The 20565-nt window shown below is 61.8% G+C and overlaps 2 protein-coding genes across 4 annotated transcripts; one reads left to right on the top strand and one right to left on the bottom strand.

Moving 5' to 3' along the window:
* Positions 1-751: 751 nt before the first annotated feature.
* LRRC8E (leucine rich repeat containing 8 VRAC subunit E) lies at positions 752-8337 on the bottom strand. 3 transcript variants are annotated; one of them, XM_038567476.1, is made up of 3 exons: positions 8240-8337; positions 4844-4986; positions 752-4015 (listed from the first exon to the last, which is right to left on the bottom strand). In XM_038567476.1, exons 2-3 carry the CDS (start codon positions 4979-4981, stop codon positions 1772-1774), a joined length of 2382 nt encoding a protein of 793 aa, XP_038423404.1. In that variant the 5' UTR covers positions 4982-4986; positions 8240-8337; the 3' UTR covers positions 752-1771. The 3 variants fall into 3 exon arrangements, with proteins under 3 accessions (XP_038423404.1, XP_038423406.1, XP_038423405.1); XM_038567478.1 differs by lacking the exon at positions 8240-8337 and adding an exon at positions 5378-5437; XM_038567477.1 differs by lacking the exon at positions 8240-8337 and adding an exon at positions 5328-5436.
* Positions 8338-13070: 4733 nt separating this feature from the next.
* PRR36 (proline rich 36) lies at positions 13071-17621 on the top strand. The gene is made up of 6 exons (XM_038567473.1): positions 13071-13148; positions 13681-13955; positions 14072-14171; positions 14386-14498; positions 14585-16873; positions 17072-17621. The coding sequence occupies exons 2-6, from the start codon at positions 13688-13690 to the stop codon at positions 17578-17580; spliced, it is 3279 nt and encodes a 1092-aa protein (XP_038423401.1). The 5' UTR covers positions 13071-13148; positions 13681-13687; the 3' UTR covers positions 17581-17621.
* The last annotated feature ends 2944 nt before the right edge of the window (positions 17622-20565 follow it).

The following is a 20565-nucleotide window of genomic DNA, read 5'->3' as shown; positions in this document are numbered from 1 at the left end:
CCTTTCTATTTCAGCAAACTCGGGGTTGGCCAAGGGCTGGCGGGAGGGGCAGGGTAGGGCTCGGTCACTGGAGGGGCCCCAGGACCAGGGGCATGACCCCTGATCTCCGGACAGGGTGAGGGGCAGGGCCAGAAGAGTTCCAGGTCAGCCCCCTCAAATGGGGTATTTTAGGACTTTCATCTTCCCAACCCCGGAATGTGAGCCCAGCTCCTGGACAGTGCGGAAGATGGGCCTGGATGTTAGGGCGCCTCAGCCTGGTCTCCTCGCGGCTCAACTGGTCTGTGGGCGCCCGGGAAAATGCCCCCATCTGGGATCCTGGATTTCGGAAAGCAGCTTGCGTCTGCTCTCAGTTGCGAGGAAGAGGCTCGCATTTTTTCAGACTCCTTGAGGTGTCCAGGCCCGGGAGGTCCAGGTCAGGCAGGCTGTGCCCTATGCCCTTCCTGCTCCTGGTCCAGCACGGGAACACTGGCGGGCGCGGAAGGCTTGTGGGGACTCCCGTGGTGACAATTTGCGGGTGGAACAGATGCGAGAGTGTGGAGTCCGGAGAATAATAAGGAATGGAGAAGAAAGAGAGTTCTCCAAAAAATAGCTACGCAGATGATGCCTGATAAGCCGAGGTCTCTCCTGCCTCTGCTTCCAGGACAGAAACTCATACCCTTGATTCCGCCATGTGAGTGTCATTGCTTGCCTGTTATTGGTCTGGCGAAATGGAAGGCTTAGACAAACAGGAGTGGATACCAGAGATCGGAAGTTTAGTTCTCATAATTCAGATTATTTATTAAGCACCCACTGGTAGATGCTCTCTCACACAGGAAACACTGGAAAGACAAAATCCCTGCCTCTGCTCAGAAAAATTTAACCTCCTCGGCAGGCATTCTTAACACTGGAGTCTGCCATCCTTAGGATGTCCGTGAATGGCCCTCTGGGAAATCTGGGGGAATTTGCTGACTGCCTAAAGTTGCTTGCGGAACTTTGCATGTATGTGTACCTGAGCATTTTCCTGGGAAAGGAAACACCCAGCTTTTCTCAGATGTTCAAAAGGTGTAGGACTTAGAAAGGGTTCAGAATCCCTGCTCTGGACTTGCAGATTCTGTAGGTCCGCAATTCCCAACACACAGGTCTAGGACCACCTGCATCAGAATTACCTGGGATGTGTATTTGCAGGCAGGTTCCTGGCCTCCAGCCAGACCTGAGTCAGTCTTTCAGGGGTGGGGCCCAGGATGTTTTGTTTTGGGGATGTTGATTTTGATGCATAGCCAAACACGAGAACCATTTTTCTGATTTTGCGTGTCCATAGCAAACAACTTATAAATAAGGATTTGGCATCAAAGTTGGGGGCAAGGGTCACTCATTAGTCCCTTGTGTCTGTGTCCCCTCCTTGGGAGAGAACACCAGCTATAAGGTGTTTTGAGGGGTGGGGGAAAGGGCTGAAATCCCATTGGGATGTGCCCCAACCCCATATATGGCACTAACTAGGCCAGAATGTCCAGGGTGTGGGCAGGACAGCCAGCCAAAGACGCAGGTGTGGTTTGGGTCTGAGAATCCTATGACTGAGTTAATCCCTCTACGACGTTCCACCCCAAATCCACAGCCTCTCATCTCTTCTCAGACAAACCAGTCCCAGGATCTTGCCTGGAACCCATGGTGGCTGATGCGTCTGCTCCTTCTCTCCTGGCCTGGGCCCTCTTGGCCACCTCTCTTGAAGACAGTAGTAGAGATTCTGCAGTGGAAGCATCCAGAAGGCCTCTACCCAGCCTTCCCCACCTTTGCTTCATTCCTCCTCCAGTTTCTCCCGCACCTCTGCCGGCAGGCCCTCGTAAAGGGTGTCTTCTACGAGGATCCCCACTTTCTTGAGCCCCACACAGTTGCCAAGCTCTTCTGGTAGTGCCTCCAAGCGGTTGCCCTTGAGCTCCAGGCGGCTGAGGGCTCTGAGGGCCCCCACCTGGGACGAGAGCTGGCTCAGGTGGTTGTAGCCCAGAAGCAACGTCCGCAGCTTCCGGCAGAAGAAGAGCTCATCAGGCAGGGCCTCCAGGGCATTGTAGGACAGAGCCAGGTGCTGCAGGTTCTGGAGGAGGCCCAGCTCGGGCGGCAGGGAGCGTAGCCCATTGTGGGAGATGTCCAGCAGGCGGAGGCCGGAGCACATGCCGAGCTGGGTGGGCAGGGTCTCCAGCTTGTTGTGGCTGAGGTAGAGCTGCTCCAGGCCCCGGAGCTTGCGCACGTGCTCAGGGACGTAAGCGATCTGGTTGTGCCACAGCTTGAGCGTGACCAGCTTGCGACAGTGCTGGAAGCTGAGGATCTCTTCAATGGACCGCAGGTGGTTGTCCCTGAGGTCAAGTTCCTGCAGCGCGCCCAGGCTGAAGATGGCATGGGGGATGCGCTCCAGCCCGCAGGCCACCAGCTCCAGCTCCCGCAGTGCCGCCAGCTTCTTAAGGCTGTTCAGGGCCAGCAGGCGGGCCCCGTCGTTGTGCAGACTAAGCCGCTGCAGGTGCCCGGCCACGTCAGTCACGCTGGCCGGCACCTTGCTGGCATTGCTCCGCAGAGACAGCGCCTTGAGCTGCTTCAGCTCCCGGAGGCTCTCTAGGGCCGCTGCCCGAGCCAGCTCCGGGGGGAAGAGCCCCTCGAGGTGCAGCTCCTCCAGGCCACGCAGCCCAAACACCCACAGGGGCACGTCGCGGAGCTCCTCGCACTTGACGCAGATGACCTTCAGGCGGTCCCGCAGGAAGATCTGCAGCGAGAAGGGCAGCCTGGCAGGCGAGTGGAGCAGGCTGAGCTCCTGCAGGTGCACCAGCTGCGAGAGGCCGGGGGGGAAGGTGATATCACAGATGGCCTCCAGCCGGAGGGCTTCCACCTCGCTGAGCTCGAAGACGGTGTCCGGCAGCCCCGGGAGCATGCAGAGGGCCAGCTCGAGCCGGCCCCGGGCGTTGCGCTGCAGCTTCTGCCGCAGCTTCTCAGGCGTCCACTCGTGGTTCAGGTTGAGCTGCTTCAGGCGGCTCTCGCTGACTTCGGAGAGGAAGACGGCGAAGCGCTTGGAGTAGAGGGAGTCATACTGGTCGATGAGATGTAGCATGAAAGCAAAGTCATTCTTGACGTCGGGTATGTCACCCATGCCGGTCTCCTCCCGCACAGAACGGAAGGAGTACTCCTTGAGGGGCCGATGGAAGAGCCAGTAGAGCGTGTAGAGACAGGTTAGCCCATAGACGCACACGAAGGAGATGTAGCAGAAAGCCAGCTTGGAGAAGAGGTGGGCCTTGGTGTGGTTGCAGCAGAAGCTGGCGTAGCCCGTGACCTCCGACGTCTCTACCCTGCAGGCCACCAGGAAACTGATCTTCTCCACGTAGACAAGGTTGTAGACCAGGATGGCAAAGAACTTGCAGACCTTGAGCACCGTTTGCCGGATGTACATGGTATACAAGATGTCCCCCTCCTCCACATGCACACGGAACTTCTTGACCTTCTCAAACAGGGCTTTGGCCTGTTCACCCTCCTTCTTATCCAACAGGGTGACGGCTGGTGGCTCCGTCACCACCTTCTCAGGCTCCACCAGCACCTTTTCCTTCTCACCCTCATTAGCTTTTCCTGGTCCCGCGGAGGCCTCCACGGTGGCCGTCACCCGTCCAGCGGCGGGGCCCTTATGGTTCTCCCCAGAGACCTCAGACAGGGCCCGTGTGGTCCATGGCGAGTCGAAACATTTGCCCAGGATGGAGATGAAGTGCTCGATCTTGGAGCTGGTGCCAGGGAACTTGAACCAGAAGCTGGTGCAGACCATGAAGATGAGCGTGTGAATGACGACCAGGTAGGGGAAGTACTTGGCGTACCAGTGGAGGGCTGTCTCGTAGCAGAGCTGGTTAATGAAGCTGTACTGCTGCAGGTCCAGGTTGTTCTTGAGGCCGCTTACCTCCCGAAGGCCCGCCATCTGCTCGGAGACCCCCCGTGGCAGCAGTTGCTGGCATGGGGCCTCTGATAAATTCTCCCGGGGTTCGTGACTGGGCAGACAGATGATCTTGTCCTGTGTCACCTGGGAGTTGGGGGGGGGGGAGTGGAAAGAGGGTCAAGGAGCTAAGTCAGCTTGCATAGTGGGGGCGAGAGAGGCAGGCTGAAGGCAGGAGGCCCCCCGTCCCTGATGGTCCCTGGCTGGCCATGGTTTTGGAAGAGTCGCTAAACCTCTGAGTGTCACTCTTTGAAAAAAGGAGTTAAATTGAATTGTTTTCTCCCACTCGTGCCCCCCCCACCCGCCGGCTCCCGCGAAAGATACTGAAGTCCTGATCCTTAATACGTGTGAATAGATAGTCTTTGCAGAGCAGATGCGATCAAGGTAAGGTGAGGCTGGGGCACCTGGGTGGCTCAGCGGTTGAGCGTCTGCCTTTGGCTCAGGGCGTGATTCCGGGGTCCTGGGATCGAGTCCCACATCGGGCTCTGTCTGGGGAGCCTGCTTCTCCCTTTGCCTGTGTCTGCCTTTCTCTGTGTGTGTCTCATGAATAAATAAATAAAATTAAAAAAAAAAAAAAGGTAAGGTGAGGACGTTAAGGTGGCCCCTTATCCGGTATGACTGGGTCCTTTGGACGTAGACACACACACTGAGGGAACATGAGGGGATGTCACCTCCAAACCAAGGGATGCCTGAGCCAACCGGGAAGCCGGGAGGGAGAAAGGCATGGGACGCATGCTCCCTCCAGCCCGCGGATGGAAACGACCCTGCCCACAGTCTGGTTTCAGGCTTCCAGCCCCGGGGACTGAGGGACGGTAACCGGAAGCCTTCGGAATCCCCAGGCCCCGCCCCCGCCCCGCCCCGCCCCGCCCCCACACCGCGCAGCGGCCGGGCCCGCCTCCAGCCTCAGCGCCTCACCTGCAGGGTGCAGCCGAAGACCCCGATCATGAGCATAGCCACGGTGAGGTACTCCGCCAGCACGTCCCACCAGGGTTTGAGCACCTTGAAGGCGGGCTGCTGCTCCGTGAACTGCTTGAACTCGGCCACCGGAATCATCTTTCCTATGGCAGAGGAGGGGGCAGGGGTTGCAGAGACTCTCAGGAGGGGGCGCCTGGTGGTGGGCCCCCAGAGGAACGGGACACACGCCTCTGTTCCCAGTGTGTGCCCTGCCCCGCCCAAATCCGGCGGAGCGCAGGGCTGTGTGCCCCCTGCCCCTCTCCCCCAGACCTCACACCTCCTTCGTGAAGCCAAGCGACTACCGTTCTCCCCACTGCTGCTCCCTGGGATCCCTGCCCCCACTGGCGCTGCTTGGCCTTTTCAGAGGTCAGGAAGGGCAATCCACAGGGCCCCTGTCCCCCAGCTGGCCCGTGTGGCCCTCTCCCAGAACCCAGCCACCGCCCACCCTTGATGCCAAGCCCGCAGCACTCGCTCTGCTGCTCCGACTCCAGACACCTGGTGTCCGGACGGCCAGCCCCAGCTTCTCCCTGCCGCTGGGCCAGAGAGTGTTTGAGGCTCAGGACTTCCGGGGTGTGGGCCCCCCACCCCCTTCAGGGGCACTCCAGGCACCACCTCCAACCTCCAACCGGAAAAGCCGGCTGGAGCCTGGCTCTGGTTACAGGGCCCGAGGGGCAGGGAGTGGCAAAGCTGAAGGCTGGTCAGTTAGAGGGAGGGAGGACTAGGACACCTGGGTTTCTGGAGGCGTTAGTGCCCAGAATCTGAGGCAGAAAACAGAAACCAGGCCTCCTGATTGGAGGGGTAGGGGGTGCCAGGATGGCCGAGCGGGAGAGGATCAGGAAATGGGCAACGCAGGGAGAGCCAGGGTGACACCTACAACCAGGCTGGGGCCGGGTTGCCAGGCTCCTGGGCGGCCAGCCCACTCTGTCTGTCCCTGGGTTTCATTTTAGACCAAGGTATCATTATTTCAGATACTGACGGCCAGGAGCAAGTCACATGGGGGCGTGAGCCAGAAGCTGGGACATCACCCTTCCAGGGGGGCAGCTGGGGAGCCTCCCTCCTCCTCCCCAGGCTGGACAGAAGGAAAGGAAAGCAGCAAGGCCCCCACTGCTCCCGAGGGGGCTCCTGGGCTGGCCTGCCCCTCCCAGCATCCGTGCTCCTCTACAATGCCAGGCTTCCCACGTGGGGTTCCTGGAGGCTGGGCAAGGAAGGGAGACATCTGGGCCATTGGCGGGTCCCCCCGCCTCCCACCCACTTCCTAGGGAGAACCTGGCCCTGGCCCACACCTCAGCCAATCACTCCACACTTCCCTGCCTCCCTTTTTTGGGCCCCAGGTCCGGTGAGACCGTGGGTGACTCCTGGGTGGGGATGAAGTGGAGGTGGACAGGGATACAGGATGCTGGGCCTTCCCACCAGGCTGAGGGCGGGGCGGTTCACCACACCTTCTAATCCCATCAGAGGCCCTCATTTTGGGATGGCAGGGGCAGGGCCCCCTGACTCAGGCCCTGACTCACCCAGAGCCAGGTGCAGGCAGGGGGAGCACAGAGGGAGCACACGCTCCCTGCCACGATGCCCCATCCTTCACTCAGTGTGACACCCTGTCCTAAAAGACAAGCTGAGAGGCAGTGCCCCAGTGTATCAGTGCTGTCACCGGGGAATCATAGAAACATCCACAGGGGAGTTCAACAGCCCCCACAGGCCGGATGTCCACTGTAGCCGTCAAAGGGGACACGTGGGGGCATTCTGGGGTGTGTGTTTTGATGCAGGTGGGTACCCAAAGCCAGGACACACTGAGCTGAGGGGAGACCCAGGAGCAGTTACAGCCAGCCACTGTTCTCCCTGCCCTGGGGACCTGTCCCTGTGAAGGACCCCACTCAGCTATTGAACCCCAGGAGAGTACTTCTGGGGGCTGTGACAGAAATACACGGCAGAGACCAACTTCCTGCGTCGGTCCATCTCCCCATGGTGGGTGCTAGAACTCTGGCACCCACCATGCCAGGACTCCAGTGTCCAAGGCAAGAAGGCAGAGACACCCAGGGTCCCCCGTGGGAGGCCCTGTGGCTCCCACGGAACAAGGTATATACACAACACCATCAGAGGCAGACACTGGGGTTATCATTATCTGTCTCCATGACTCAAACTTGATGGTCTGAACCTGCCATTAAGCTTCCACAGACACAAGACTGGCCCCCCTTTTGTCTGAGCAGGGCTGGTGGGAGGGCTCCGGGGTGGCGGGCTTGAGGGATGGGGCGTCTAGAGGAAAACAATGACAGGGCCACATGCAACTTATGGCCACCAGATGCTTTCAGTGCCTCCTTTTATCCCAGCTCTGTGATGGGGGAGGGAGGGCGCTGCCCATTTTCCACTCTCATTTTCTAGACTCACCAGGAGCTAAATAACTAGCTCAAGGTTTCACAGCTACAAGTGGTATTTAAGGCATAACCCCCAAGTCTCGTCCGTCTGGTAGCACCCCTCTGTTCTGGTGGGTGAGGACCCCTTGCTGAGATGCAGCGTCTCTGCCAAGAGAACCTCAGAGGGGAACTCTGGCAGAGATCAGATGGGCGGCCAGGCTGGGGGGTGGGGGGTCCTAATCCTCCCAGGACCAGGTACTGCCCTGCCCGGCCTCAGCCCCACCCACCCATACCTCACCCCTGCTTCTCTCTCAGGCCCTCCCCAAACCCCCAGCTGGCCTCCCCAAACGCAGCAGTGGCGGTGCTTCTGGTCCGCCCCCCTCCCCCACAGCCCATGCTAATAATGGGCAAGGGAGACGCAGTGACAGTTGTCAGCCCTGTAACAGGCTTTGGAGCGCACAGGTCCAATCTTTGACTTTTACACAAGAGAAAAAACCAGCAGGGGAAAAAAGCGGGAGAAACTGAGGTCAGAGGTGTGTGTATGGGGGGGGGGGGGGGTTGGGAGGGGCTTAGCAGCAGATCTGGGCCAGGCCCCAGGCCTGGGGACTCCCAACCTCGTACTCTTCCAAGCTGCCCTCCCAGGACTTGGGCGCCAAGGGAGTCTTGAGGTTGAAGAGTCCCGGGGGGGCGAGCCGGTGAGGACCCCAAGGCGGAGGGTTCTGGAGCACACAGGGGTTCGCAGAGGGGGGTTGTGGCTGTGGTCCCAGCAGGCAAGGGGAAGGGATCCAGGTCAAGACCCCCCGCCCCGGGGTCTCCCCCATCCTGCCGACCTTCATTCCGTCCTGGGCCAGGCCCGCCCGCTCCCCGACGGCGCCCTGGGGCTGGCCACCCGCCGAGGCTCTGGCCGCCCCCACCCCCTCCCCAGCTCCCCGTGCACCCGGCGGGCCGCTCCCGTGGGCCCGACCCCCGCCCCGCCACCCCGTCCCCAGGGACACAACCACCTACTCACCGCTCCGGCCGGGACGCTGGGCCCAACTCCCGGGTCCCTGGGAGCGGAGCGGCCGGGACTCCCGCAGAGTTCCCGGGCCCGCCTGGGTGAGTCAGGGCGGGGGGCGGGACAGGAGCCCGGGAGCCGCCCCGCCCCGCCCGCCCCGTGGCCGGCCCGGCCCCGCCTCCCTGGGCCCTCCCGGGTCGCCCCCCACTCCGGGCGCGCGGGGTTGCTGGAGGAGGACAATCCCAGGCCGGCCCCACCCCCCCAGGTGGGTGAGGGGCGGGCCGCGGGGGCAGGGGTCGTAGAACTTGGGGCCGGGCTGCAGTCGGGGGAACTGAGGGGCTGGGAGGCACTGCGCTCCCCAAACCAGCCTGTGGGCTTCCCTCCAGGACCCAGGCTGTGTAGACCCCATCAGGAACAGGTGAAGGGCCTGTCCCCCTCCCCCACCCCAAGGTGCGGCCCCCTGGCCTTCAGGCACAAGCAAGGGACCAGTGAACAGAGTCCCGGGAAGGAAGGCAGCTTCCCTTTCTCTGCTCTGACCACCAGCCCAGGGAAGCTGAGCAGAAGCAGGGGTGCTTATGTGTCTGACCCTGCCCAGACCTTGAGACCTGCTCTGGCCTTCTGGGGGAGGGATGGGAGGGATGGGAGCAAGCTGCTCCCAGGTCTACCGGGTGGGAGGGGATCCGGGGCTGGAGTCCAGTCTGGGAGGCCAGCTTCTAGAAAGGATGACTGCCTCCCCACCCCTCCCCCTCGTTCCTCCCCAGCCACGGAGGCCTGAGCTGGGTCTTAGACTAGCAAAGCACCCAGTTCACCCTGGAGGCATCTGATGAACCTTGATCTCTCCGTGAAACTCAGGGGAGAGGGGACCTCGACAGAGTGGGACAATGAGATCCCTCCCCCAAGGGAAAGAGAAGCTCGTGAGTTCACTAGACACAGCCAGAGGTCTGAGAATCCAAACCTTGAGGATTGGGATCCCCCGCACCCCCACCAGGTTCCTCTGTGAAGCCCTGCGATGGGCACCACCCTCGGGGATGAAACTTCTCCACCCCAGGCAGCCCCAAGACAGACTTTGATTGCGAGGATGAGATAAACAAGGCCCCCTTCTCTCTCAGAGCTTCTCCCCAAGTGGGGGCAGCAAGCAGGGAGGGAATCACACAGATACCCCAAGAAACAACACCTGTGTCTGTGACAAGTGCTGTGCTTATAACTAAGCAGGGTCAAGTTGGAAACATGGGCCAGGTGTCAATTTGGGCCATCTGAGATGGAAGAGTTTCTCCCTCTCCTCCCACACCCCTTCCTGCCTCTGGAGAAGCTCCTTGGGATCCATGCCCTGGGGGTGAGGGTGGGGGGTTACAGCTTTATGCTGGAGTGAGCATCCCTTTTTTTTTTTTTTTTTTAAGATTTTATTTATTTATTTGAGAGAGAGAGTCCATGAGCATGACACAAGGCTCCATCCCAGGACCCCAGGATCATGACCTGGAACTGTGGGTGCTCAGATGATATAGAGGGGGCTCTGGGGGCACCTGACACAGGTTTACACGCCTGAGTAGAATGGCTACGTCATGGAACACACATACTCACTATGCTTTCCAGTTGTTCTCCGAAAAGACTGTCTGCTTTACAGTCCCATTGGTAGCGCATGAGTTTTTCCACATTGATAATAAGCACACTTTTATAAAGATCGTGGTAAAAATAAATAAATAAATAAAAAATAAAAAGATCGTGGTAAAATACCATTAACATAGAACCTACCACTGTAACCACCGTTAAGTGTACAGGTCAGTGGCATTATAAATAAATAAATAAATAAATAAATAAACAAACAAACAAATCTAAAAAAAAAAGCACCACCTTCCATCTCCGGAGCACTTTTCATTTTGCAAAACAGAGACTCTGTCCCCACGAAACACTAACTCCACCTCTCCGCCCCCAGCCCCTGGCTCCCACCATCTACTCTATGAATTTGATTCTTCTAGAAATCTCATAGGATTGGAATCGTACAGTATGTGTCCTTTTGTGTCTGGCTTATGTCACTGAGCACAATATCCTCAAGGTCCATCCACGTTGTAGCAGGTGTCAGGATGTCTTTCCTTTTTAACACAGAGAAATATTCCATTGTACGTCTGGACCACATTCTGTTCATCTATTCATCCGTCAGTGGGTACTTGGGGTGCTTCCACGTTTTGGCCACTGTGGATGCTGTTGCTATGATCATGGGTGTGCACATATCTCTTTGAGTTTCTTTCTTTCTTTCTTTCTTTCTTTCTTTCTTTCTTTCTTTCTTTCTTTCTCTCTCTCTCTCTCTCTCTCTCTCTTTCTTTCTTTCTTTCTTTCTTCTTGCTTTCTTTTTCTGTCTCTCTTTCTTCCTGCTTTCAATTCTTTGGGGTGGGATTGCTGGATCATATGATTAATTGTTTAATTTTTGGAGGAACTGCCATACTGTTTCCCACAGTGGATCCACCATTTTGTATTCCCACCAACAGTGCAGAAGGGTTCCAATTTCTTCACATCCTCACCAACACTTGTTACTTAACACCCAGCTTTTTAGGTTTTGTGAACGTGAGACAGTTATCTATTGCTGTTTAGTTACCCCCAGTCCTTGCAGCTGAAAACCACCAGCATTTATTGTCTCACACAATTTCTGAGGGTCAGGAATCTGAGAGTGGCTGCAATGAGTGGTTCAACAGTCTCCTTCCGCCACTGGCCCCAGCTACCACTGATATGCTTTCTGTTGCTATAGATTAGATTGCATTTTCTGGAATGTTGTATAAATGGAATCAGGCAGTGCATGGTGTGTGTGTGTGTGTCTTGTTCAGGAGGATGTGTTTGAGATGAGTCCCTGTTTTGAGTGTCTTGGCAGTTTGTTGCTTTTTATTGCTGAGGAGTATTCCATCGTAGGGTCTACTTTGGTTTGTGTAATCCATCCCTGTTGATGGACATTTGGAACGTTCTTAAAAGAGGGCAGAGTCCAGATCCCAGTGAAATGCAAGATGGGTTCAGAGTAGCCTTGAAGGGACCTTGCACTATAAAAGGTAGGAGGCAGGCATCTGGGTGGGTGGACATGACTCACTCTGAAGGGCACTGCTGGTGAGTGGGCAGGTGAGCCATTGGAGGGGACCAGGCTGCTGTCACGCCAGAAGGGCTTTACACAGGTGACACTCAGAAGACTTGAGGAGGTGAGGGCTAGAATGATCCAAGCTGAAGGGCAGTGTCCTGAGGAACGAGGAAGGGACACCCCTCCCAGGCTGGAGGGAGGGTTCCCTGAATCTCAGTTGTGGGCACAACTCCTGAGGTGAGAAAACCCAAAGCCCTGCTTCCAGCCACACCTTAGTTAGGTCTATCCCCCCACCCATCATCCCTCCAGGACAGGTGCAACCAGCTGCCAAGTGCCAGCCCTTCTTGTCCTGGGCATGGAAGCCCCCCAGTTACAGATGGGTAAAGGGTTGGGGCAGAAGGCGCTGGTTCTTTGGGATGGGGTAGGGGATGGTTAGGTCCAGAGAGAGGAGGAATCTGGGCAGAAAGCACTGTGTGTGTGTAGGGTGGGCAGGGGCTGGGGGGGTAGTGGGTAGGTGGCCTAGCAATAAGCAGCGGTGCAGGACGGCACCTGGCATCCGTTGGGCAGTGCAAGGCAGCTGAGGATGGTGTCTCCACCTTCACACTTGCTCCTCCTCCATGCCACAGTCCCCTGTCTGGGCCCACAGCTGAGGCCCCTGCAGGAGTTGGTAAAATCACCCAAACGACAGGTTCCCCCCCCCCCCCCCCGCCGTGCTGGGCAGCCTCTGATAGGTTGGTCTCTGCTCCTCAGTGCTTCAGTTTGACACCTTTCCACCCCACCCCACGCCCAATCCTGTAACAGCACCCACGCCCCCAAGCTGGGCTCTGTCAGGAAGCCTTTGCTGACTTGACTTTGCTTTTTCGTTTCTTTTCTTCTTCTTCGTCTTTTTTTTTTTTTTTAGATTTTATTTTTTTGCGAGAGAGAGAGAGAGAGAGAGCAAGAGAGAGAGAAAGCCAGGGCAGAGGGCAGAGGAAGAAGCAGGTTCTACGCTGTGCAGGGAGCCGGATGCCCGGCTGGATCCCAGAACCCTGAGATAGTGACCTGAGCGGAAGGCAGACGCTCGACCCACTGAACCACCCAGGCGACCGACTTCGCTTTTTCATGTGACATAGGAGGGTGCGGAGAGTGGGGGTGCTCTGCCCTGCAAAAGGCGGGGTCACCTCTCCCAGTTCTGTCTCCCCCTCCCCATCCTTCCTTTCTTCTTGTGTTCCCCAAATCCGAGTCCACTCCTAAATTCCCAAGGCTGCATTCTCTCTGTCCTGAGCCCCCCAAGTACGGGTTTTCTGCGGTCTGGGAAAAGCGTTGGATGTGCGAGGCGCGGAGGCCCCCCGAGGGCCCAGCGGGGGCCCAGCCTCCGCTGTCGCGAAGGCGAGGACGGGGACCGGGGACCCCGAGGGCCGGATTGGTTGATTGGGCACGAGGCACGATGGGCCCGCCCCCCGGTTGCCAGGGCCCAGCCTATCCTCGCCCAGGCGGGCCTCGGGCGCCAGGTGGTTGGGGTGGGGGCCTGGGCAGGTGTGTGTGCTGGGAGAAGGCGCTGGGCCGCGTCGAGCCCCCCAGGGCTTCCACCCCCGGAGCCCCTGCGCCTGGGAGTCTGGGGCCCTCTGGCTCCCCGCGGAGCAGCCGCCCCTCCTTCCGCCGCGCTCTCCCCGCCGCCGCCCCCGGCGCGCTCCCGCCCGCCGCCTCCCGGGTCTGGATCGAGCGCGCGCGCCCCCGTCTCCCAGTCCGCGGCCGAGGGGCGGGCCCGGCTCCCCGCGCCACCGCCCGCAGCCCCCTCCCCTCGCCCGCCGGCGGCCGGCGGCAGCCCCGGCGCTCCCGCGCGGCCCCACCCCAGGCGACCCAGCGTGGACCCGCGGGCGGCGGGAGCCCGAGGTGAGCGCGGCGCGAGCAGGTGGAGCGGGCGGCGCCGACCCGGGCCCGGCTGGGGGAGGGGGACGGGCCCCGGACGCGGCTCTTTGTCTCCCCGAAGCTCCATCGCGGGCCGCGGGGCCGCTCCTCCTCCCGGCAGGTGCCCGCATCCTCGGGGAGGGCGGCGAGGGAACCCGGGCGTGCGCTCCCGTCCCCCTCAGCTGGAGCCTGTGGCACCCCCCTGTTCCCGAGGCTGGGGTCGCCGAAGGGGTGAGGGGTAGGGGCGTGGGGCTCGGGTCCCGAAAGGCAGCGGAGGCGGGCGGGCTGGAGCCGGCAGGGCCTCGGCTGTGGAGGCAGGCGGTGGGGGTGGCGCTAGGGGACAACCCTGGGCAGCTGGGCGGGTGAGTGGGTGGGAGGCAAGTGGATCGAGGCCGAGGTTTGGGCGCCTACGGGTGGCAACGCTGGGGAAGGGGCAGCGAGGTGCCAGGACCCGGATCCCTGCGGGCAGCGCAGCAGTGCAGGGGCTGGGATGCTGATCCGTCTGCCTCCTCATCAGGTGCGGGATGGACAAGAGGGACAAGGGCAGGGCAGCGGCCGCCTCGCGGACCACGGCTACTCGCCCTCCCGGCCTTCCGACCCCCAGGCCCCCAGGGTCTCCTCGTCCCCCTCCCCCAGTAACCAGCGCGGCCCTCCGAGTTCTGGGAGCCGCGGGAGCTGCCGGGCGAGGGCCCCTGGCCGAGCGAGCAGGGGGTATCCGGGCACCCGCTCTCCCGGAGGCTGGTCCCCGGGGAGGACCAACGCGGAGCGCTGGGACAGGCCCCCGGAGTCCAGGTACCGCACCCTCTTTCCAACATTCAGACCTCATCTTCCTGCCCCCCTTCTTTCTGAGGCTCCAGCCTCCCCTTCCTTTCTGGGGGCACCGCCTTAACTTGGTCTTCTCCCCGCAGCCTCCAGGCCCCCGGCTGCTGGGAGAGGGGAGCGGGCCCCTGCCAAGACCCCAGCCCCGGGCTCTATCTCTAGCCCGGGACGTGCCAGCGGGAGCAGCAGGTAAAACGCCTCCCCAGTCCCTTTGGCAAGGGTTAGTGTCCCTATCTGCAAACTTAATTTTACGCATGAATTGGGGAGTGGGGGCATTTGCAGGTCACTGGGCGCACTTTGAGTGAAAGCTATTATTGGTCTGCAGAGAGGGCATAAATGGGAAAATGTGGACTTGCGAGAAAACAAGGAGCTCTGTCCTGAGGGTGGCCTCTCCCGTCCCTAGGCTAGGCTCTCTTGCACAGAAGGGGCCTCGGCCCCCAGCTGAGGAACCTGTGGCCAGAGGAAGAGCTCCAGAAACACCCAGAAGAAGCGCGCTGAGCGCCGGGGCACGGAGAGGTACGTGGCCTGGGGAGGAGGCCTGGGCATTGAAGGGGACCAGCCGGAAGTATCTGTGACCCTCTGGCCTTCTGCTTTGTCCCCAGACTCTTCCGGGCCCTCCCCAGGCGCCCCTTCCCCAGCCACTTCCCGTCGGTCCCGAGCTGCAGGTGCTGAAGTGGGTGTCGCTCGGGCAGCTCCGAGTGCCCGGCCGCGGCCTCCCACCGAGGCCCCCAAGAAATCCGTGAGCAGCCCCCCGCAGCATGGTCCCGCAGAACCGAGTCCCGCCACCAGGAGGCGACCCAGCGCCGGCGGAGGCCTCCAGAGGCCAACCTCGCGCCCCTCGGGCTCCAGCGCCACTCCCCAGTCCTCCCCCGCCCGCCCCGGGGCCTCGCCCCGCCCCGGGACCTCGCCAAGTGGGACACCCCGGGCTCTGGGGCATCCCTCGCAGCCCAAGTCGAAAGGGCTGCAGGCTCTGCGCCCTCCCCAGTCCACACCCGCGAGGAAAGGCGCAACCCCAGTGCAGGGCTTTTCTCCTCCTTTAGCTACACCCTCTCCTCCGGGTTTGACCCAAACCCCCCAACTGGCACCGCCTCCGCAAATCACAGGGACTCCCCTGCCTGGCACGCTCCCTCCCTCTCCACCGACCACGCCCCCTTCCCAGTCCCTAACCGGCCCTTTGGCCACACCCCTTCCACTAGCCCCTCCTCCCTCTGCTCCCCTCCCTCCGCAGGCCCTCCCCTCTCCACCGGCCACGCCCCCTTCGCAAGCCCCACCCCCACCCCTGGGTGGCTCCTTTCTGGAGGCGTCCACCTCTCCCACGACCACTATTAAGGCTTCATTCTCTCCATCATTGTCACCCCCTCTGCAGAGTATGTCCCCAACCCAGGCTTCTCCAACTTTGCCCCCTCTTCTGGCTCGCTCCTCTCCCTTGGCCACACCTTCTTTGTCGGCTCCTGGACCACCAGCCACGGCCCCTCTACCAGCCTCTTCTGCTCAAGCAACATGTCTGCTGACCCCACCCTCCCCCCAAGCCACAGCCCCTCTGCCGGGTCTTTCCACTTTGCCTGCTACCCCTCCACTGGCCAGTCCTTCCTTATCCCCGCCCTCTCTTCAGACCACGCCCTGTACGGTGACCACGCCCCCCACGCTGGACACTTCTCCGGCCGCATACCCTCCTCAAGCCTCTCCCTGTCCTCTGACCACCCTCTCTGTGCAGGGGCCTCCTCCCCTGTGCTCTCCATATCCCTTGGCCTCCCAATCTCTGCAGCCTGCACCCTCTCTCCTGCCCGTGCCCCCTCCGCAGACCCCACCTGCTCTGGCCGCACACTGTCTGCCGGCCACGCCCTCTCCGCCCCGGCTCCCTACACAGGCCCCACCTTCTCTGGCCTCATCACCTCTGCGAGTCCCAACCTCTCCACTAACCATGTCTCCCAAGCAAACTCCAGTTTCTCCTGCCACAGCCCCTCTGCCGGCCATTCCCTCTCAGAGCGTGCTCCCACCACCTCTGCAAACCCCTCTCTCTCCTGTTTCACTCCCTCTGCAGAACCTTTGCTCTCCCTTGGCCATGCCCCCTCCCCAGGCTCCACCTTCCCTGGCTTTGCCTCCTCTTCAGGCCCCTCCCTCTCCCCCTGCCTCACCGCCTCCGCGAGCCCCTCCCTCTCCCCTGGCCACATCCCCTCCTCGGGCCCCTCCCTCTCCCCTGGCCACCCCCTCCCCGCGGGCCCCTCCCTCCCCCGTGGCCACACCCTCTCCACGGGCCCCTCCCTCCCCCGTGGCCACACCCTCCCCGCGGGCCCCTTCCTCTCCCCTGGCCACACCCCCTCCACGGACCCCTCCCTCTCCCTTGGCCACACCTTCCCCGCAGGCTCCACCTTCCCTGGCCTTGCCTCCTCTGCCCTTCTCGACTCTCCCTCTGCAGGCTCCGCCCTCTCCCCTGGCCACGCCCCCTCAGGCTCCACCTTCCCTGGCCTTGCCTCCTCTGCAGGCCCTGCCCTCTCCCCTGGCCACGCCCCCTCCCCAGGCTCCACCTTCCCTGGCCCTGCCCCCTCTGCAACCTCCTCCCTCTCCCCCGGACTCCCCACCTCTGCAAGCCCCACGCCGACCCCCGACCCCGGGTCCGGATGCCCCCATCCCGGGCCCACGGCTGACCCTGGCGCTGGCCCCAGCTCCGCCGCCGCCGCCCTCGCGCAGCCCGTCCAGCACGCTGAGCGGCCCGGATCTGGCGGGCCACAGCAGCAGCGCCACCAGCACGCCGGAGGAGCTGCGTGGCTACGACAGTGGGCCCGAGGGCGGCGCCGCGGCCTCTCCGCCCCCCGACGCGGAGCTCGCCGCCTGCCACCCGGCCTCCTGGAGCCGAGGTCCCGCTCCGCCGCTGGCCCCCCGCAGCACCCCAGGTAAGCAGCCCCTCGACCCTGCCGAGCTGTGGGAGGAGCGAGGTCCGGAGATGGCAGGGGCGGGTGGGAGGCGAGGCTTCCCAGCTTGGGGGGGGACGGGCCAGTCGGGTCTGGGGCGGGGCTGAGGGAAGGGGCGGGGCCTTGTGGCGGGAGCGGCGCTTCCAGTCCTTAGGCCCAGCCTGGCGTCTCTCCCCGCAGGAGCGCAGCTGCCTTGGCCTCCTGCCGCCGGGTCGGGCTCCGCTGACGGCCTCTGCACCATCTACGAGGCTGAGGGTCCCGAGCCGGCGACCCCCGCCCCGGGCGCGCTGGATCCGGAGCCCGGGCCCGGCGCGGGTGGTGGGAAGGTGGCGGCTGGAGTAGGGGCGGGGGCGACCTCGCGTGGAGCGAAGCCGGGGCGCCTGGGCGAGCTGCCGCTGGGGGCGCTGCAAGCGAGCGTCGTGCAGCACCTGCTGAGCCGGACGCTGCTGCTAGCTGCGGCCGAGGGTGCTGCAGGCGGCGGCGGCGGCCCAGGGGGCGCGGGGGCTGGCGGCGTCGCGGGGGGCGCCCGTACTGCGCTCAGCGACGCCGAACTGGGCCGCTGGGCTGAACTGTTGTCTCCCCTGGACGAGTCCCGCGCCAGCATCACCTCGGTCACCAGCTTCTCCCCGGACGACGTGGCTTCCCCGCAGGGTGACTGGACGGTGGTGGAGGTGGAGACTTTCCACTGAGCCAGACCCTTAGCCCCGCCCACCACACCCCTTCCCCCCCTTAGGACCCGCCCCCCCCCCCCCCCCCCCCGGTTCCGCCTCTCAGTCTTAGACTGCCCGCCTGCTCTCCTCCAGGCGTCTGGCTGGACCGAGCCCCCTGGAGGCTTAGATTTGGGGCCAGGCTCGCGACCCACCCTAGCCTCTGGCCAAGGTCTTCCCCTCGAGCCCCCCCTCCCTTTGGCCTAGACGCGCTCCCTCCCCCCTCGAGCTCCGCCCCCTCCCCGGCCTGGGCCCCGCCCCAGGTCCTGTGTGTGGTCTACCGTGCGCTGCCCGAGTTTGCAATAAAGCCGGGACACTGCACCTGTGCGCCTTCGCATCGCGGTCGCCGAGGGGTCCACCGCGGGGTGGCGGGAGGGCTGGGGCCAGCCGGCGCTCGCGGCTCTGGCTGAAGGCCTCTCGCACACGACGCAGCGGTGCCTTTTCCCTACTAAAGATAATGGGCGCGTGAGGCGGGGCTGGGGTGGGACCTGGTGCTGCCGAGTCCCCGCGGGCCGGCGCGGCGGCCCCACGCACGTGCGAGAACGTGGGCTTTTCCCTTTGTGACTTACGGCGGAAACGCCAGGCGCAGGAGCGGCCCAGTGGTATTGCGCGGCTCCGTGGATGAGTTGATGCGTGCCCGGCGTGGTTGAACGACGGAGAAGTCTTCTACACTCCCCGAAGGGAGCCGGCACCTCTTGCGGGGAGGGGGGGAGACGAGTGGGAAGGGCTCGCTCAGGTCCAGGGCCGGGGCAGGGCGACCCTTCCTGCGGCCCCCTCCTCACAGTGCGCGCCCCCCTTTCCCTGCACACCCGGAGTACGCAAGGGACGGGGCGGGCCGCTGAGGACCTGAGGGCGATCTCGGCTCCCTCCTGTGCCCTCCCAACCCAACCCTGGGTGCAGTGCGCTTCGTTCACTGGGGGGGACTCCAGTGCAGAAGGTAGGTCTACAGTTGGGCCCAGGAAGACCTGGTGAAGGGTACAGGGTCCTCCCGGATGAGGCCCCACCAAGGATTCCGTGTGTGTGTCCCGAGGTTAGGTCCTCACATTGCTCCTCCCTCTCCATCCAGGTGGCCTCACCAAGCCCCTTTGTGCCTCCCAAGCCATGGGCCTCACCCCTCCCTCCATCTCAGGTTGCCCTCCTCAAGCCCCTCCAGCCAGGCATCCTGGCCTGTGCCCACAGCAGGTGCCTTCAGCAAAGCCAGTCTGTCTTATTAGAATTCCTTGTCCTTCCTCTCCCCCCTGGGTCACTCTGACCCTGGACCCTTCTAGCCCCACCCTGGCCCTTCCCAGTGTCTGCTGCCAAAAATGCAACCCCGGGGCCTTTCCTCCCTGAGGGTCTCCTGCCTCACAGTAAGAACGACCACAGGAGCCAGGTTGGAACTACAAACAGGGCAGGTAAAAGCACAGAGCGGCGGACCTCAGCCCTGTCTCTGCCCCTAGACCCATACCCTGTAGTCCACCCTATAACCTCGTTCCTGTCAGACCAAGTCCTGCCTGTCCTCACCCCTGATGTTAGCCTAGAGTCCTAGGAGAAAATCAACCTTCTCCAAGTGGGATGGTGCACCTACACCCCTGGGGCCAATGTGTATGGAGTGGGGGTGGGGGGGACTAGATCCTCTTTCTAGCTGGGCCCTGCAAGGAGCCAGGTGTCCTTGTTTTCAGATGCTAGGGGCTGAATCCTGACCTGCTGGGCAGCCAGGGCATCCAGACCAGCCCCTGAGATGGAGGAGAGCAGAACCTTGGACATTTCCCCCAGGGCCTTGCCCCATTCTGGGGAACAGCTGGTGTAGAATTACCCTGTGGGAGCAGGACAGATAGCAAGGGTTGGGGGTCTCAGTGTTAAAACTGTATGTTGGGAATGGTGTGGGGACACCTCAGTATGGGGTGATGGGTCAGTGCATGAGGCTTGGCCATCCTGGTGCGTAACCAGTGTCACACCTTGCTGCTTGGCAGGTGTCAGGCCATTGTGAGTGGGGGCACTTTGGGTAGACAAGGCAGGGCCTGGCCAGCATCTGCCTGAACCCAATTAAGATTCTCCCCCTGGGAAGCCCTCCTTTATCCCTGTCACTGCCCCCCCTACTCTGCCTCAGCTCCATGAGGAACCCCACAAAGGGCTCCACCTCTGTGGGCCTCCTTCCCCCAGAGGAGCCCAAACTCACTGTCCCTCCTGCCCAGCTGTTTGGGTTCCACCCTGGCCGCCTGACTGACCCCCCAACACTGTGATCTGTCTGATGGTGCCCCCTCTGCCACCTGAGCCCTCCATGGCTCCCCAGTGCCCTCAGTTCAAAGCACAGATTCTGGCTCCTGAGAAGCCGATTCTCAGTCTGGCCACGTCCACTCTCTCCTGTTCCTTCTTCAATGACATCATGTGCCTCCTGCTGACCTTGCTTTTTGCTTTTGCCTTTGGAGATGACTCCACCTTCCACCTCACCTTCCAGGAACCCTTCCTTGATTCTTTTGGGCACTTACCCCACTAGTAGGCAGGCTCAGCCCGCAGCCCCACCCCATTGTTTGTCTCCACTACCCTGGGGACCCCTCAGGGCCAGGCACAGGGCAGAGCACCCCAAAGGCCTCGGGAAGTGTGTGCTGTATGAACAGCAACCAGATCTCATATCTTCCTGGAGTCCTGGGACCCCACATTCTCCGTGTCTCTGAGGGGAGACACAAGCTAAATTGCCCAGGTGGAAAATCATGCCCCCCACCCAATACCTCCCCACTCTCACCTTCTCCAGAGCCACCCTTTTGAAAATTGGCACACCAAAGGGTCCAGCTGTCAGTCAGACATCCGAAGTCCTCTGCGACCTGTCCCCCAAGACTGTCTCCCCCAAGCCCCAACATTTGTTCACATCAAACCAGCCAGTGCCCTTTTTTCTCCCATGCTACCCCTTTCCCCCAAACTGGGCAGTCTCTTTGGTATCCCTGAGGGTCTGCTGGGCCCCCTACCTCTGATTTTCTTAGACTGTGGAAG

Source organism: Canis lupus, chromosome 20, assembly GCF_011100685.1.
Source record: "Canis lupus familiaris isolate Mischka breed German Shepherd chromosome 20, alternate assembly UU_Cfam_GSD_1.0, whole genome shotgun sequence".
Taxonomy (NCBI): domain Eukaryota; kingdom Metazoa; phylum Chordata; class Mammalia; order Carnivora; family Canidae; genus Canis; species Canis lupus.
Note: the sequence above shows the minus strand (reverse complement) of the source record. Positions and strands in the feature narration are given on the sequence as shown.

Excerpts from the sequence above, each read along its gene's own strand:
- LRRC8E (XM_038567476.1), bottom strand. The coding sequence starts at position 4,981 with ATGATTCCGGTGGCCGAGTTCAAGCAGTTCACGGAGCAGCAGCCCGCC. Across the intron at positions 4,016-4,843 it reads TCTTCGGCTGCACCCTGCAG|GTGACACAGGACAAGATCAT; the intron begins GTGAGGCGCTGA and ends CCCAACTCCCAG.
- PRR36 (XM_038567473.1), top strand. The coding sequence starts at position 13,688 with ATGGACAAGAGGGACAAGGGCAGGGCAGCGGCCGCCTCGCGGACCACG. Across the intron at positions 13,956-14,071 it reads GACAGGCCCCCGGAGTCCAG|CCTCCAGGCCCCCGGCTGCT; the intron begins GTACCGCACCCT and ends TTCTCCCCGCAG. Across the intron at positions 14,172-14,385 it reads CGTGCCAGCGGGAGCAGCAG|GCTAGGCTCTCTTGCACAGA; the intron begins GTAAAACGCCTC and ends TCCCGTCCCTAG.